Source organism: Lycium barbarum, chromosome 3, assembly GCF_019175385.1.
Source record: "Lycium barbarum isolate Lr01 chromosome 3, ASM1917538v2, whole genome shotgun sequence".
NCBI classification, from domain to species: Eukaryota; Viridiplantae; Streptophyta; class Magnoliopsida; order Solanales; family Solanaceae; genus Lycium; species Lycium barbarum.
The window spans coordinates 137,996,451-138,013,919 of record NC_083339.1 but is presented as its reverse complement, the minus strand read 5'-3'; the positions used below and the strand labels follow the sequence as shown (position 1 = coordinate 138,013,919).

The window sequence follows — 17,469 nt, the reverse complement described above, 5'->3', positions numbered from 1 at the left end:
TTTGTCTGTGTCTGCCAAAAAGTCTTTCCACTGGACCCATAAAGGGCGACTTGGTCCTATCAATCAAGTTGTCAAGTTGGTGCTCCATATGCTTTTCAAAAAGATAATACTGAAAAAACAAAACAAGCCTCTCTCCCCCGGCCCCACGAAAAACAAAACAAGCCTCTCTACGCCCGACCCCCCGCCCCCCCGCCCCCAAAAAAAAAAGGTCGGTTGCTGTTGTTTGGTAAAAATTACTCCCTCTATCCCATTTTATACGAAGTTTGACTTGAAATTTAATAAATAAATAAAAACTTTTAGAGCTTCTAATCTAAAATAAATTATAAAAAATTATGTGGCTAGAAATCATTTTATTAAAGGTAAAAAATAAATTTAAAGTTAAATTTTTACTAAATATAAAAATATGTCGTTCTTTTTTATACTGAACTAAAAAGGCAAGAGGTCATATAAATTGAGAAGGAGGGAGTAATCAAATTAGTCTTTTTAGTGCCTCAATTCCAATTTATGTGACAGTCTTTAATCGGGCACAATTTTAACAAAAAAAATTGAATCTTGTGCTTTAAAACACACTATAGTTATTTGTGGGGCTATAATTCATATTATTAAGGTCAAGAAAGTTTAAAATTAAATTATTTTTAAATAAAAAAATATGACATTACAAACCGAAAAAGAGAGCATGTGACAAAACTCAAGACAGAGGGAGTAAATAAAAATCCACTTTATGCATGGTGATGATATACTCTAAACCAACCGAAGTTACGGTCTGCGTACTGTGAACCTAACACCAACTCGAGTGTTAGGGAAAATGGCAAAAATGGTGCACGTAATATTAACAAGGTATAATGACTAAAGTGATTCTCAACAAGTTCTGTTCTCTGGCACCAAAACGCGGTTAAAGAAGGGGCTGTGTGAAAAATTAAAGTAACTAAAGCAAGTTTTTGTTAAAAAAATGAAATAAATCTCAGCAATTCTAAAGCACGAGCAACTCCAGAGTTGGAAAGCAACACCGGCTAAACAACTATTAGATGTAATCAAGATCTTCGCCTAAATGGTTAGTGTAGCAATTTTATTGATCTGCAACCCCATTGCCAGGCAATTAAATTGATTAGCTTGATGTGATGTCAACGTGTACAAAAATTTCAGAAGTAACAGACAAAGAAATTGGCATTATGGAAAAAAAAGAGAGAGAGAGAAAGAGATGGAAGATGAGGGATTCAGAGTTGAAATAACAAACTAAAAAGACAAGCATGAGCACGTTAATATCTAGTGCTAATACATCAGATAAATGCTAGGTTATTTTCCCAGTAAGCGGCGACCACGCCAGTTGGCACCTTTAACTCTGAAATTGAGCTCATCTACATCATCTTGAAGATGATCCAGGGATTTGTTCTGCCTGCAATATCCAACAACATATGCAGAAATTCTTAGAATTGATTAGATAATAGCATAGTACATAAAAGTAAAATAAGAGGAAAGTGGAAGGGGTAAAGAGCAAGGATGCTCATGATCCTTTTAAGAAAATTTCGCTATCTTGAATACTAACCTCTCTATTTCAGATCCCATGTCAACAGCCATATGTTTGAGCTCTCCCAACAGGTTACTGAGATCTGATAACGCGTCATCTTGCTTTGCGTGCTCAACCTGTCAAATTTTCAAAATGATTAGAGCTGTTTCCATTGGGCTCTCTCAAAGTGGGATAAAAACAGGTTCAACCGTAGCTTAATGAGATGCAAGCGCGATTTTCTCCAACTCACATTCACTTCTCCCTCTAACACTCCTGGAAAAAGGTGGAGATATAGTCGATGATTTCCTCTGTCAAATCTACTTCCCCTTTTCCTCTAATTCCTTATTATCTAGCTTCTACTTGAAGCTATGAAGCAGTAGGGTTTTTAGAAATCAACGTCGTTCTGCTTCAGAATCGGGAATTTGTACCCAAAAGAACTATTAACAGGATTTTCAACTCAAGAAACAAGTTCTCCGGAAATAAACTAAAAAGGGCAGCCCGGTGCACTAAGCTCCCACTATGCGCCGGGTCCGGGGATGGGCCTGACCACAAGGATCTTTTGACGACATTCCCATAGATATGAAAATAGAAAATGATATTCAAATCCAAACAAATCCTAAACCTATAACGACCCAACTGCTGCTAAGTCAGCAGCCATGCAGTAAAAGACAACGTTGATACCAATTGGATTGTAAAAGTTGGTGTATAATTTGTGTTGTGCCCCCTAAATTATATTTTTGGATCTTTGTGTCCGTTTCAGACTGCCTGAAAGGACCCTCATGTATACTTAAATTGTCACAAATATGTAAACCTCAAAACAGAATTTTACTCATTATGGTATGAAGCAGGTATTATTTTGGTCTAACCATTGCAGCAGTCACTGCCAACTCACATAGGCACGTGTGCAAATTTTTAGTTTCCCTTCTGTAATCCTCATGCTCATACTCAGCCAGAAAACACCAACCGTGAAGGACAAATTGTAACCATTCTAAGATAGAGAATGCAAAACAAATGCATAGGTGGTCTGAATAAACTATGAAGTACTGTGCAACTTCAACTTATTGATGGAGTAGTTAAAAAATAAAAAAGAAAGCCTTTGCTACAATTAGTTGACATATTGGTCGCAACTCTTCAATCTGTGATAAAACTAACTCGAGAGCAAGTTTATCTTCCTATCATGCAACAGCCTAGAGCCAATATCAATTCTCTGAACCATTTTTCTTAATGTCAGTCTCTATTTTGTCCCAAAGATTATCTTCTTATCATGCCACTGCTTAGAGCCAGTACCAATTCTCTGAACCATTTACATAAAGGAGTTCTCTCAGTCTCTACTTTGTCCCAAGTAACATGCACGTACCTCAACTTTCTGCAGTGCATTAGTAGGTTCCGGCAGTGGTGTTCGTGAACTTGAGCGTTCCTTAGGTGCAGAGCTCAACCCCAACTTCTCTCTCTGGTCCAGGTGGTTACCCCTTCTTTGAACAGGATCATCTGCCACAGTAGCAGAAAATCAGCAGTTTTCTCAATAGCCACAACCTCCCCATATTTTTTTAATGCCTTATATATCTTAATGTCAAGTTAGTTTTTCCTTTCCCTGCTCACAAACGCCAAAGCATATTTAGCGAACAAGAACAAAATCAGAGGAGTTACCTCTAGTAATTACTGGCCCTGTAATTGAGCGCATCTTCTTAGGCTTCCAAGTCTTAGAAAACAAGCCTCCTAGACTGCCCAAAAGTTTTTCACCCTGTAATCAAATTTCAAGCTTTAATTTCCAGATGATAACCACAACAGCAAAGGGAAATAACAGATACAAAATCTTCCAAATCAAGAAAATGATAAGAAAGAATTTGGTGTTATGGGGCCAACTGTAGGTTAAGGACTTGGGAGGTGGAACGGATTGAAGCAGACTAGTTATGTAAGCATTATAAAAGTCTAAACAAAATCTATATGCCTTCTTAAAGACTATAAAGTTTCGAAATGAACTAGGAAGTAACCAACCAGTCAGCATAAATTTCAATAATATTATGAATTATTGAAATGACTGAAGAATGACAATTTCCAGAAACAAGAAAGACAGATGGGTACTGGCATTCCATGATGATATAACGGGTAATGTTAATCCCCAGCAAGTTCTTCTATTGCAAACTACAAATGCAATAGACTTAAAAAACCATACTCTGCTAAGGTCCTGGTCAATGTCAACTGTAGTTTGGTGAGTTCTTGTAATTTGTTCACCCTGATGATGTAACGTGATCAAAGTTTTTGTTGCATCCTGTCTCATATCTTCTGCAATCCTGAGGCAGCTGTTAACAGTCTGTGTTGTCTCTTCAGCCTTGTGTACAGCATAGTTTTCCAACTCCTGAACACTTTGGTTCTCAAATCCGCCAGAGTCCCTGAAGTCGTTCTTGTATCTATTTCTTTCCGTTGAAGCCGCGGAGTAAGCAGATGAAGGAGTCCCTTTAATATAATCATCATCAAAAGGGTTTGTACTCAAATTTGGGGTAAGTAGAGAAGGCTCTGACGAAGTTCTCCTTGTAGGTGTTATAGTTTGCTTGCTGTCAGATTCATTATCAGAATCAAATGGATTTGAACTAGAATAACCACCGGATCCAGGATTCACAGGGTGGTTGTTAGCATTCCAACGCAAGGGCGACTTCTTAAGCCCAAACATTTTCAAAGGATAAGAGGTAACCTTGTTTTCGAAGTACCTGGAGAAAGATGCAAGATAAAGCTATTAACAGTACGTTTTACCAGCCGAATTTGTTATCAAGAATCAGTCATAACAAGAAAAATCACTTGAACATACTGCTGACAAACATATTAAGCGAAAGTTAGTGGATTCTACCATGGAAAAGATTGACCAACCACTCTTCTTTTATGCAGAAATAATAAAAAGCACACAAACTAGTACTGTAGTTAGTATATGATGGAAAAGAACAATGAAGGGTTCTTTTTTGTTTTTTAAGGGGATCCAAAAACCGTCCTACAAAAATGATATGAAAATTCAAGGAATATTCATACCTGGTACTCAAATATTACCGTTAAAAGTCGAAAGCTTTTCTCGTAGAAATAATTTTTACTAATAATCTTTCTTTTTTTTCAATCTAATGAACGATCAAGAAAGTTTCCCAATTCATCTATTCTTTTATGCTTCCTACCCAGAAATCAAACAAGATTAGAACAATAGAGACAAATGTAGATTGTTAAACTAAAGAGTAGAAAAGTAGCCGCAAGTGATAATTTCGGAAAGAAAAGTTAGATAAAAATCACAGCAAAAAAAGAAATGTAACATAAACAAACCAGTCAATAAGTTTTAGGATTTAAACAGGTCCAGATGGATAAAAAGATGAAAAATACCTGCAAATTAAGGAACAATGTGGATTAGGATTTAGGAGCACCGAGATTAACGCCCCCTCTCTCACATAACAAATCCACCACAATAAGGAGAAAATCTAGAGAGAGAGAGAGGAGACTATTAAATTCGAAAGTGGCATAAATATGGTACTAACTAAATAAATAGACATGTCAAGAAGCATGCAATTGGAAATATAGAATACCTTTTTCTCGAAGAAATTATTTGTATTCTAATATATTCTTGGGCTATTAAAATTTAATGGACGTTCAAGTTCCGAAGCGAGATGTACAATAATATCAAACTTCTGCCCCTTAATAATTTGAACAGAAAAGGCTCAAATATGGCATCAAACCATTAAAAATGACTCATTTATATCATTCATCAATAGTTTGGCCCATTTATGCTATTGAACTATCGAAAATGACTCGTTTATACCATCGAACTATCGAAAATGACTCATTTATACTACTCATCAATAGATTGGGTCATTTATGTCATCGCCCAAAAATGACTCATCCATGCCATTTTCATTAACATCAATTTTATAATACCAGATATGACATGTGACCTCTAATCAAAGATCTACGTCGTTTAATTAAACCAGCCCAATTTTAAATCTCAAATTAATTAAAAAAAATCCGACCCATACACGCAACTCACCCACAATCATAATCTAGTTGGAGGCCACGTGTCATTTGGTATTATAAAACCGGCGTTAATGAAAAATGACATGGATTAGTCATTTTGGTAACAGGCGATGACATAAATGAGCCAAACTATTGAAGAGTGGCATAAATGAGTCATTTCCGATTATTTGATGGCATAAATGGGCCAAACTATTGACGAATGACATAAATGAGCCATTTTCGATAGCTCGATGGCATATTTGAGCCTTTTCCGTAATTTGAAAGGATAAAAGTATAGTACTCTCTCGAGTCCAAAATAATTGATGTTTCACAAAATCAAAAAAGTACTTTCATAGTTGCCCGTTGACACATTCTCGTGTCCACATAATAATTATGTCAAACTAAAATAAAGAAAAATTATAATTAAGGATATCTTAATCAAAAATCATCTTAACTTTTGGCACTTAGTGAATTCCTTAATACATAAAATCTCAATTATTTTGGACGAAAAGAGTATAAATAAACCTTTTCTTTTAGAGAATAGAATAAATAAAAGAAGAGCGTGTAGGGCGACTTTTGAATTCGGCCAAACGGACAAATCGGACCGTTTCCTCTCAATATGCGATTATGCTTTAGACCCGACCCCTCCACGTCAACAACAATTAATTAATTACTCTTTTTTCATCATTTAGGGAAATATTAGAGAATAAATGGCCCATTAATAAACAGCTTGCTTTAATTTGTCTTCTTCCATCCATCTTCAAACCGATGCCAAAAATCAACGGGACATATGTCTTCCTCATTACCTTTGTCATTTTACTTGTGCCATTTATTATCATATTGAAGAAAAAGTTTGTGTGCTGTGATCAAGAATCACCGCCAAATTCTAATAATGCCACCGAGGAAATAGCTCGGGGAACTCCATGTCCGCCGGAAAATTCAGCTGCCGAATTAGTGATAGATGTGTGTGAGGAAGAAAGTAATGCGAAAAATAGTGATTGTTCTATTTGTATAGCAGAAATTAAGAAAGGGGAGATATGTGTGATACTTCACCCTTGTTGCCATGGATTTCATTATAATTGTGCTCGTCCTTGGTTTGAAGACAAAGAGACGTGCCCTTTGTGTCGGACAACTGTTAGTGACTTGTCACGTGTAACACGGTATCGAGGAAACCTCGCACCATGACTAGATCGCAATTAATGTCTAACTAGAGCTATGAAGTTCGAATTGAATCTCCATGTAAATAAGGTAAAAACAAATTCTTTTGTACATATGGGAACAAGTTTGTTAACTTATTAGAACATTGATTGTAGTAGAATTTTAGAGGCCTTTTTCTCTTTTACCAAAATTTCCTTGTTCTTTACTGCAGTTTCCATTCGACACAAAGCTCTTCAAAAACCCTTTAAGTTCCATCATGAATGGTGACCCACAAGGTCACAACTATGCTACATTAATTTAAAAGAAAGTGGACTCTCCATTTGAAATTTCACCCACTGTAATCAGGTTTGTCTTAACCCCAACCAAAATGATTTTAAGAAGAGAATTTGGAGTTTGTCTTTAATCAATTTATCTGGACTTCGATCTAGTCTATGTTTGTTGTTGTGGGTCACACGAAGGAGAGGAAAAATGCACAAAAAGGAAGGGAAATTGGGTCTTACATTTTAGGTAAGAAGTCAATAAAGCCCCGTATTCTTAATGTGTTGTTAGTGTGTTGCTAGCTGCTTAGGAGATTTTAAGAAAGAATAGAAGAACTTTAATTTGAAAAATACCCTCTCAAACAGTTTCTTCAAAAGCACATTTTGCAAAAACTTAAAACAAACACTTTTTTTTCCTAATGTTCGGTGTTCAGACCGGCTTGCACGCACCTCAACTATTTCATCTAATACCTATCACTTGTTATCTTCAACTAACACATGTACTGCATAACTTTGTTATTTTGTTTTCATGACTTAAAAATAGGAGTACTACATTTTATTAGGATGGGAGAACAAGCGAGGAAGCACCTTATTTTTCAACATACTAAAACCTCACTAATGATCCAGAAGAAACCCTTCAGGAAAAGGACTTGTGCAGTTTCCTACCACCTTCCAGGAAACAAGCAACAGATCATGAACCCCTAACTCTTTGCTACTAAGTTCATTGTAAATTACTAGAAGATACTATAATATATAGTATAACATTTCTTGCTGAGACAAAGCACGAATAGTGCATTCTACACGCTAGAAAAATAGAAAATAAGATTCAAACCACCTAGATTAATCATAATTATGCGTTCACCAAGAATAAACAATATGTAAAGCTTGAGATCACATGCTGCATCACGAAGATACTCTGTCCAATCTTGATACGAGCACTTCTTGGATCATCTTCAATACGTGTCTAGATTTATGACATCACATCTTTAGATCCAAATTGAATTTAGACATTTAAGTATGAGAATATATAAAATGTCGGATGATATTTCATAATATTCCCTACACTCAGGTTCAACCCGCAGAACAAAGTAGTAGGTGATTTCTTCTAATTTGTCCAAGTCTTGGTGGACAGAATTACTCGATACCTATGGTGCTGGGAAATAGCAGGTACCTCGTGAAATTAGCCAAGGTTAAAAAACGACGACATGCTTGAAATGAATACATTTTTTACCAATATCTATGCTACACAGACATGTCTGAAACTTCTGCTGGATTTACTAAGTTGTCCTTCAGTGAGGATTTCTCTGTTCTTTTTCAATCTTGATAACACAATCTCCACTGGGAACTTCACAAATATTATATTCGTCAAGGAATATAGTAAGCCACAAATGTAAAGATAATTGTTCAATGCATGCAAGATGCAACTGTCGTCCCATAGATGACATACAAATATAGCTTAAGCTGCTTTACAAGCTATTCATAGTTATTTACTTGACCTGCAATTTTCTCGATCTTCTCCATGACATTGATTTCTGGTGGTTTTAGAACGGCCAGTTTTGTAAGGAGTGGACCAAAATCTCCATCAATGGAAGTGTGACATAGCAAAAACGAAGGTATGATAGATTTTCTTTTCTATTCAACATAAATCATTGCTAAAGCTTTCCGAGAAAATCTAATATCGATCAGTATGCAGCTTACAAATTCAACATCAAACATTTCTTGCAACTACTTATGTCGCGGGGCAAAAAAAAAACTTCTCAATCAACAAAGTTTCTGCTTAAAATCAAAATATCGGAAGTGGACCAAATATCACCATCAATGGAACTGTGACATAGCAAAAACAATGGTATGATAGAGTTTCTTTGTAATCAACATTGATTTGCAGAAGTCATTGCTAAAGCTTACCCAGAAAATCTAATCTTGATCAGTATTCAGCTTACAAATTCAACATCAAACATTTCTTGCAACTACTTAAATTGCGGGGCAATCTCAATCAACAAAGCTTCTGCTTAAAAGTGAAAGATCAAAAGTGGAACAAATACCTCCATCAATGGAAGTGTGACATATCTAAAACGAAGATATGATAGATATTCTTTTGTAATCAACATTAAATTGCAGAACTCGTTGCCAAAACTTTCACAGAAAATCTAATCTTGATCAGTATTTCGACTTACGAATTCAACATCAAACATTTCTTGCAACTACTTAAATCGTGGGGCTACGAAAAGCTTCCCAATCAAAAACAAAGCCTCTGTTTCAAATAGCAAGATCAGATGTGGACCAAATATATCCATCAATGGAAGTGTTACGTAGCAAAAACGAAGGTATAATAGATTTCCTTTTGTACTCAACACTGGATTACATAAGTCATTGATAAACCTTTCAAAATCTAATCTTGATCAGTATTCAGCTTACAAATTCAACATCAAACATTTCTTTCAACTACGTAAATAGCAGGGCAAAAAAAAAAAAAAAAAAAACATTCCAATCAACAAACGAAGCTTCTGTTTCAAATAGAAAGATCAGAAGTGGACCAAATATCTCATTCAATGCAAGTGTGACACAGCAAAAAAAAAAAAGGTATGATAGAGTTTCTTTTGTACTCAACATTGAAATGCATAAGTCATTGCTAAGCTTCAATCTAATCTTGATCAGTATTTAGTTTACAAATTCAACATCAAACATTTCTTGCAACTACTTGAATCGCGAGACAACAAAAAACTTCTCAATCAACAAAGCAAAGATCCGAATTGGACCAAATACCTCCATCAATGGCATATGGAAGTGGGACATAGCAAAAACGAATTTATGATAAGAGTTCCTTCTGTAATCAACATTGGCTTGCATAAGTCATTGCTAAAACTTCCACAGAAAAATCTAACCTTGTTCAGTTACGAATTCAACATCAAACAGTTCTTACAACTACTTAAATCGCGGGGCAACCACAACTTCTCAATCGACAAAGTTTCTGTTTCAAATCGAAATAGCAACACATTCAAAAGTGTCAACTCTTATTCAGCTTCCCTATTGATATGTATTAAATACTAACACAGAACTAATTACTCAATCTAGAGAATACAACAAGGATCAATCCAAGGGAAGTAACACCAATACACGAGTAAGTAACACCCTGACTACGAACAAACAACAAGTTCAATTGCTTAGCAGCCTGAAGAGTAAGTGTCAAAATCTGCAACCTACTTTGTTCTTCCATTTTCTTAAAGAAATAAATCGGCTTCAATGCTCGTCTCAACATGAATGCCAACGAAAACGGTAACCCAAAGGCCAAGAAACTCTGTATTGAAATCTCAGGCATTGGCGAAGACTGAGTCTTGTAAGTAATCCAAGCTCCTAAACCAAGCTGAACTAACCCAAGTACAGCAAATGCTTTACTCAAACTATACATTGACTTAAGCATTTTATCGAGCACTTCACGTGTCTCATTTGCAAGTGGTGACACGTCACGTTCAACAGTTGGGCCTGTGATTTCTTGGTGCTTAAATTCACTAGGGTTTTCATCACTAGATGAGAAATATCTTGGTTTTCCTAATGACTGCCATGTGGGGTTCATGTATTGAGAAGAATCAATTTGTTTTTGGATCATACCAAGAAATGGTGGGTGATTTTGACTGAAAAAAGGAGTTGATTTGATATATGAATTGATGGGGGTTGAGATTTTTGGGTTAATTTGGGGATCTCTGAGGAATGAACGTGGAGATGAAAAAGAAGAAGGATTTTTGACAAGTTTGGTTGTGAATCTGCGAGTTACTGTAGATGCCATAGTTGCAAAAGCAGAGAAGGAAAGAGGAGATTAATTGAGGTTTTTGATTAAGATTTAAGCCATTGATAGCAGCATCTTTGTAGTCAATGGCTACTGTGTCTAAGTTCGTGTTTATTTTGCGTTTTGTGAGCATGGGCCGAACTTGTGCTTCTCATTTAATGAATGTTGGCCTTTATTGCACTTGGTATCCAGTTTTATAGCCCCGTGAAAAGAATGTTTCAAATTTTCCCAATTTCAAAAATTACCGGTTCTAAAGCAACAGCAGAGCTCACTTTGATTCTTGAAGTCAACCCACTTGAGTAAAACCGTTTAGGAACACTAATTCTTGAATTCCAAGAAACCCCATTTTGTGTTGGAATTAAAGAACGATGATGATTCAAAGCAAGTGAAGGAGAAGTAGTAGTAGTGGCCATTTTATGTAATTCAGCTAAAACTGATGAGAAGTAGTAGTAGTGGCGGCCATTTTATGAAATTTTTGATGATTTTGATTCATTTTTTGGTTCTATCCCTTAATTTTAAGGGTAAATTTAAGGAATTTTTACAGCCCATAACCAACTCTAAGACTTATTTATTATTAATAATTATCCTTTTTTTAAATTATATTTGGTAGCTTAATTATTTATCAAATTATCATCTATAACTTGTTTTTATAACTGCACTCTATTTCCCTAAAAATAAGTATCTTTCTCCCACTTACCCACAATCCATTTTTTTTTCCAAATATTTTTCTCTCACCTATCAAATCTATTTTCTCCCTCACCCCTCTTTCTCTCTCCGTTCCATCTCCTAGTCTTTTAAATTGATTTTCTCTCACCTACCAAATTTATTTTCTCCCTCACCCCTCTCTTCACAAGCAGACTCCAAGATGTGACTTCGCAAGTTAATCGCGATGGCATTCATCTCCTTCGATTCCTCTCAAAAGAAGAATGTTGGGAATTGCTCCAGTTGAAGATAAAGAAAGTTGTCCGTTAGAAGAACTAATTGAAATTGAATACATAATTGCAGAAAAGTGCCAAGGCCTTTCTCTTTTTGTTGTTCTAGTTGCTGGACTTCTATCAAAGATAGAAAGATCTAGAGATTGTTGAGAAAAGTTTGAGGTAAATTTGAGTTCAAAACAGTTGATGGACTTAGTAGATATGAGCTATCAGAATTTATATCTACTCAAGTCATCCCACGCCTCTAACTAGTCCAATTGAAAGTCTTTATCTCCGGATAACGTCCTTTTTGTAGCAATCTGAGACGACTCGCTTCTTTCCCATGAGAACACCATTGATGAGAGTTGTGGAGCTTCATGCCCACCAAGTGTTTGATAAAATGTTTCAGTATATCTTTCAATGTATTTCTGTGTATTAACAAACAGTATATTTCAATATATTATTTTAGTATATTATTTCGCTATATTTCAATGTATTTATCTTTTTTTGGTGTAAATATAGTGAATGTTCTAAATATAGAGTCGATTTTTACTACACTTTGTTTTCACGACTTTTGTACTTCGCTGTATTTCAATGTATTTCTGCATTTTGTATTTCTAATTTATGAAACAGTTTCTGATATATTTCATTGTATTTCATTGTATATACGCATACTACAACTTTATATTTCTTAAACAATTAGCCATATTTCATTATATTTCAATGTATATTTTTCAGTGATAAAAGTTGAGAGAGATACGTAAGCTTTTATGGAAGAAATACCGTTATGTGTGATTTATGAGAAGGTTTAAATTGAATCCCATAATATATATATATATATATATATATATATATATATATTTAAGATGTTCCATAAATAGGGCTTGATTTTACTCTTCAGTGATTTGTGTGAAATATGATTGATTTAATTTGACTTACTATTTAAAAAGGAAAAGAATATTATGTTCCAAAAATATAGACTATTTTTTCTCTCAATTTTTTTTTTTTAAAAATATATTCCAAAAATAGAGCCTAAATTTAATTTAACATGTTTTGTATTTCTCTGTATTTCGCTATATTTCACTGTATTTCAAAAATGCGAGATACAACTGAAATACAGCCAAAAGCAGTTACGAATTGTAAATCTTTAACTTGTAGCTATAACTAGTTAGAGGCTATTAAAAAGTAGCTATTTGTGTAAGTTTTTAAACATAAAATCTTGCAGTTTTTTGAAATAAAATTTACATATTTGGGAACTAAATAAAAAATATTGTAAGTATTGCAGACATATAACTTAACTTTAGATCTGTATGTCTGAAATTGTAAGTATCACAGACATATAACTTAACTTTAGATCCGTATGTCTGAAATTTGAAACGTGATACCCGGATTTGCAACTTCAATTCCGTTAGTTTGAAGTTGATTCTAAAATGGAGAAATGTTAAATATTTTGTTATTTTCGACTATATTTTAAATAGCGGTCTTCCAATTTGTGCTCTAGTCCCTTTTGTTAGGCTACTAGTTGTGGGCTGCCTAGGATGAGTAGAGGCCTAAGCCCAAATTAGTGAAGTAATTTGCCCAAATCAGAAAGTGATATTGCTTGAAACTGCTGCAGACATACCTGATGCAGTACTGTTACACATATAAACTTTAGGGACCGTTTGGTGTGAAGAATAAAAAAATAAATCTCCTAGTCCGGTCAATATAAAGTTTTATATTTTAAGTTACCAAAAAAAAAGTTCTATATTTAGTGCCAAGGCTAATTTCCAAGAATAGGAAAAGCGATACAAGCAACAGCCAAACAGATATGTGCATTTGTTTCCTAAAAGTCTCCAATATATTTTATACTTTCAACCAAAGTTTCGTTGATTAAGTCCACCTGTGAATAATAAACAGCGACTTTCTCTAACACTAATTTGTTGGCATGTGCTGTTAGAACTTAGACACCACTATATCTTTTGGGTTTGACAGTGCAAAATTATAAAACTTTATAATAAGTTAACAGTAACTTTATATTGTTAAACAGTGTACAACAACCGTGCTTTATATATGAAATGGTAGTGGCAAATCTAGAATTTTATAGGAGTGGTTCCGACAGTCTATTTATAAGACAAGTGCCGGTCTTGAACAAACTGCACGTCTAATTAGGTGTTCTACTTAAAGTGGACTAAGTAAATTAACAATATAGAAAATTGTTAGTTTAGTACTGACTTCTTTTTTTAAGTATTCTTTCAAGTGTAGAGATGGTCCAATCCATTTAGTCTTCCTTTTTCAGTTGCGTGATAACTGTTCGATGCTGAGGCTGTGTATAGCAAGCATTGAAGATAATTGAAAAGCACTAGCATATTGTGAGACTAATAAGAAAGGGAAATGGGATGAGTTGTCATGTTATTTGGTAGGTCACTAAACAACCACCTTTTAATTTGAGCTCACTTATCTTTTGTTTTTCCAAAATATAATGAAGCATCTTTTTTTTTTCTCCTTCATGACTTCATATTATATAGTCCCATCTTGAACACCTCACTCAATTTCCCTTCAATCCCAAGAAAAAATTATTACACCACAACAAATTTACTCTTCATAGCTCAAGATGAAGCTAAAATGTATTCAACAAAAGAATCCAAAATAGAAAAAGAAGCTTACATCTTGTACTGATGAATTTTCATTCTATAACTAAAATATGTAAAACAAAATTAAAACAAAATTAACCAAAAAAGGGGTGCTTAGTGCTTACTAGTTCATTGAGAAAATGGAATTTGCTAAATGGATGGTTTGAATATAATTCCGCTTGCGTCAGCTTGCTCACGTTGTCGATCTCAAGCTCGAATAAAGGAGGAGGGTTGCAGTAGATTGACAACCATCGTAAAATTTGCCAATTTTGAGTTGAGCTAAAATGAATAGAGAGAATTCATGTAGTGGACTCAACTTGTTTGAAACTGAAACGTAAGTTGCTACTGTTGTTGATGAGTTGAATACGATTTAATCATGGACAGGTTTGGCGGATCAAACAAATATAGGTTGAAATATCCACCAGTACTTACTACTGTGAATTCAAACACTTCAAATCATGTAAAGAATCAATGAATCTGTACACTTGTGAATCTTTGATAAAGAAGGCCCAATAGTTGCCCAATGATCAGTTAGAAAGAAGGCCCAATAGTTGCTCATGCTTGTGGCTGCTGTCAATCCACCATTGCTGGAATTCACTATGCTCATGTGTACTGCTAGAATCCAACATGTTATCTTCTTCTTCAACAGGAGCAGGCAAGTTTAGATCCAAGAAGTTTCGGGTTTCTGGTATTGGTTTCTGTATTTCAACAGATTGGTTGTTGTTGTTGTTGTTGTTGTTTCTTTTTGCCTCAGCAATCAAGTGGGATCTCTTGTGTCCACCTAATGCTTGGCCTGATGAGAAAATCTTGAAGCAAATTGGACACTCATGCATCTTTACCTGCTTCTTTGATCCACAATTGTTCTCATTCTTTTGCCCAAATTCACTAATTTCACTCATGTCAATGCTACTATTTTCACATTTAGCATTTTTGTGGCTAGCCCTATGACCACCAAGTGCTTGATAGGAATGGAAGCTCTTGTTGCAAGTAGTACACTCAAATTTTTCTTTTGGATCAGAATCCATTTGTGACATAACTAAACTACTCCCTTTGACTAACTTGTTAGGAACAAGTTCAACTTCAGACTGTTCAACTCTGTTTTCATTGTCCACTTTAACCTTCTTCTTTTTTTCATCTCCTGTTGGAAGCTCTGATTTGTCCCTTTTTGGAGAGTTGGAGCTCTCACCTTGCTCTGTTTTCCCATTTTTGACTTTCTTGAAGTACTTGACCAAATCACCTCCATCTTTACATTTGGTACTCAATTTTCTAGATTTCAAGAACTGAGAATTGTTATCAGAACACTCAGTGACATGATTTTGACCAACCCAATTCCCAACATCCCTTGAAAGCAAAATCAAACTCATAGCAATCTCTTCTTGTTCATGCTCAATCTCAGAAGTTAAAGTAGAAGAAGTTGTAGGAGCCATGTACCTTTTCATCCTTCTTGATGATCTCTTCTTCTTATTTGGTGCTGCTGCTGCTTCAGTATCAGATTCACTATCCATTAGTACTAATTGTTTGTGATTATTAGCACTAGCACTGTTCCAAGAATCTTCTTCCACACTGTTGTTATTCATTGATGAGTGACACTTCATGTGGCCAAATAAAGCTTTCCATGATTGGAAGCTTTTGTCACATTCCTTGCAAACTTTGTTGTTGTTCTGATTGGGAAGTAAAGTATCTTCTTCAGCAAATTTTGAAGTCTTCTTGGGATTCTCCCTCAGCCCATAATTAGCACTTTGAGTGCCCATATCCAAATTACCATTGCTACTGATGATCAAAGCTGGAAGCTTCTTTCTTGAAGTCTCTCCATCAGTTGTGTTAATCATATGAGACCTCATATGACCCCCTAAGGATCTACCACAATGGAAACTTTTGTTGCAGAATTTGCAAACATGTTTCAGTACTACTTCTTGATCTTCAAGTCCCATTGAATCTAATCAAATCAAGAATATCAGATCAGATGATGATCAAGAAAGAAGAAAAAAAAAGTCCAACTTTTGCCTAGTCTTGTTCCTACCAATTGTTCAAAGTGCTAGTACAACTTTGTAAGCCATACTACTAATAGGAAAGAGTAAATCAAGAAACAGTGGACAAATATCAAGAAAATATCCAAATTCTGAGAGCAGAAGAAAGAGCAGAGCAGTTTACTCTTTTTTTCTCTTTCTTCAGTTTTTTTGTTGTTTTCTCTCTCTTACAACACACACTCTATGTTTGGCAAATGGGAGGAGAAATCCATGCATGGAAGCAAAGATAAAAAGAAGTGGTAAAGGGGAAAGATAGTACAAGTAGTAGTAGCACGTGTACTCAACTGACAATTCTACGCCAACCTCAAATCCAACGGCTGAGATTGATCCAAAGCACTTTGCATCTCTATTTGTTGAGCTGACCTTTGCTTAGCTAGCTCCTGCTCAATAACTTAACTGCTCACAATAACTATTCTTTCCTTTGTCTTGCTATTAAAGCAGCCCACAACTCAAAGGTTCCACTCTTTGGCTGTTATTCTTGTACTGTATGTACTACTATTACTTCTTTTGCTTTCTATTATTTTATTAGTTTAAGATAATTTTTATTGCATTATCAAATCACCTAAATGATAATCAGTAGGACTAGCGCACAGTCTATGTCTTTAAAGGTCAATAGTGATAAGCCGGATAATACAAGGGCTAAAATCATAAGATAGCATTAACACTGGGACTAAAAGTGCTATTCTCCCAATCCATTAAATAACTACAAATATTTGACTGTAAGCTCAGTCATTTTCACATATTAATTTGAGTTTGTGGTAGGAACCCACAAACTTCAAATTCTGGATCTTCCTCTGATTGATAATTATAGGTAATCATCCATAAAAAATAAGATTATTTACCTAAAAATAAGAATTACATGTCAATTTGATTTTGTATAGCTCTTTACAGATCTGTTTTAGTTTATGTCTTTTTTCCAGAAGATTTTTATTTTACACATAAAAAACTTTATTTTACACATTAAAAAATATCAAATTCACTTAAGAGGTTTTTGTATAATTATTTTCCTCCGTTTAAATTGTAAAAGATTATGTTCATAACATGTTAGAAAGTCTCGTATTGATTGTATAATGGAGTAGTTTGGAAAGAGATTTGTAACGGTGGTAAGGCTTCTTCCCCTATTGTCAATTTAAATCTGATAAAAAAATTAATATGATATGAGAGTCAATTTCAGAAAAAGTCATATCACTGTTACTTCGTGGAATCAGAATTTCAACTTTATAAATTTTGACCTATAGCAT

The 17,469-nt window shown here is 34.8% G+C and overlaps 3 protein-coding genes and 1 long non-coding RNA gene across 5 annotated transcripts; 1 reads left to right on the top strand and 3 right to left on the bottom strand.

The window, feature by feature from the left end:
• Positions 1-1,085: 1,085 nt before the first annotated feature.
• On the bottom strand, positions 1,086-5,018 carry LOC132632887 (SNAP25 homologous protein SNAP33-like). 2 transcript variants are annotated; one of them, XM_060349013.1, is made up of 6 exons: positions 4,859-5,018; positions 3,678-4,209; positions 3,152-3,245; positions 2,862-2,992; positions 1,544-1,641; positions 1,086-1,393 (listed from the first exon to the last, which is right to left on the bottom strand). In XM_060349013.1, the coding sequence occupies exons 2-6, from the start codon at positions 4,170-4,172 to the stop codon at positions 1,294-1,296; spliced, it is 918 nt and encodes a 305-aa protein (XP_060204996.1). In that variant the 5' UTR covers positions 4,173-4,209; positions 4,859-5,018; the 3' UTR covers positions 1,086-1,293. The 2 variants fall into 2 exon arrangements, with proteins under 2 accessions (XP_060204996.1, XP_060204998.1); XM_060349015.1 differs by lacking the exon at positions 4,859-5,018 and adding an exon at positions 4,523-4,671.
• An 802-nt stretch (positions 5,019-5,820) lies between these two features.
• Positions 5,821-8,884, top strand: LOC132632886 (uncharacterized). The gene is made up of 4 exons (XR_009579485.1): positions 5,821-6,730; positions 6,852-6,985; positions 8,443-8,510; positions 8,591-8,884. It is a non-coding gene; the product is annotated as an uncharacterized LOC132632886 (long non-coding RNA).
• An 876-nt stretch (positions 8,885-9,760) lies between these two features.
• Positions 9,761-10,829, bottom strand: LOC132632885 (uncharacterized). Its single transcript, XM_060349012.1, has one exon. It carries the CDS (start codon positions 10,676-10,678, stop codon positions 9,953-9,955), a length of 726 nt encoding a protein of 241 aa, XP_060204995.1. The 5' UTR covers positions 10,679-10,829; the 3' UTR covers positions 9,761-9,952.
• Positions 10,830-14,103: 3,274 nt separating this feature from the next.
• LOC132632884 (zinc finger protein ZAT1-like) lies at positions 14,104-16,660 on the bottom strand. Its single transcript, XM_060349011.1, has one exon. The coding sequence runs from the start codon at positions 16,130-16,132 to the stop codon at positions 14,729-14,731; it is 1,404 nt and encodes a 467-aa protein (XP_060204994.1). The 5' UTR covers positions 16,133-16,660; the 3' UTR covers positions 14,104-14,728.
• Positions 16,661-17,469: the final 809 nt, after the last annotated feature.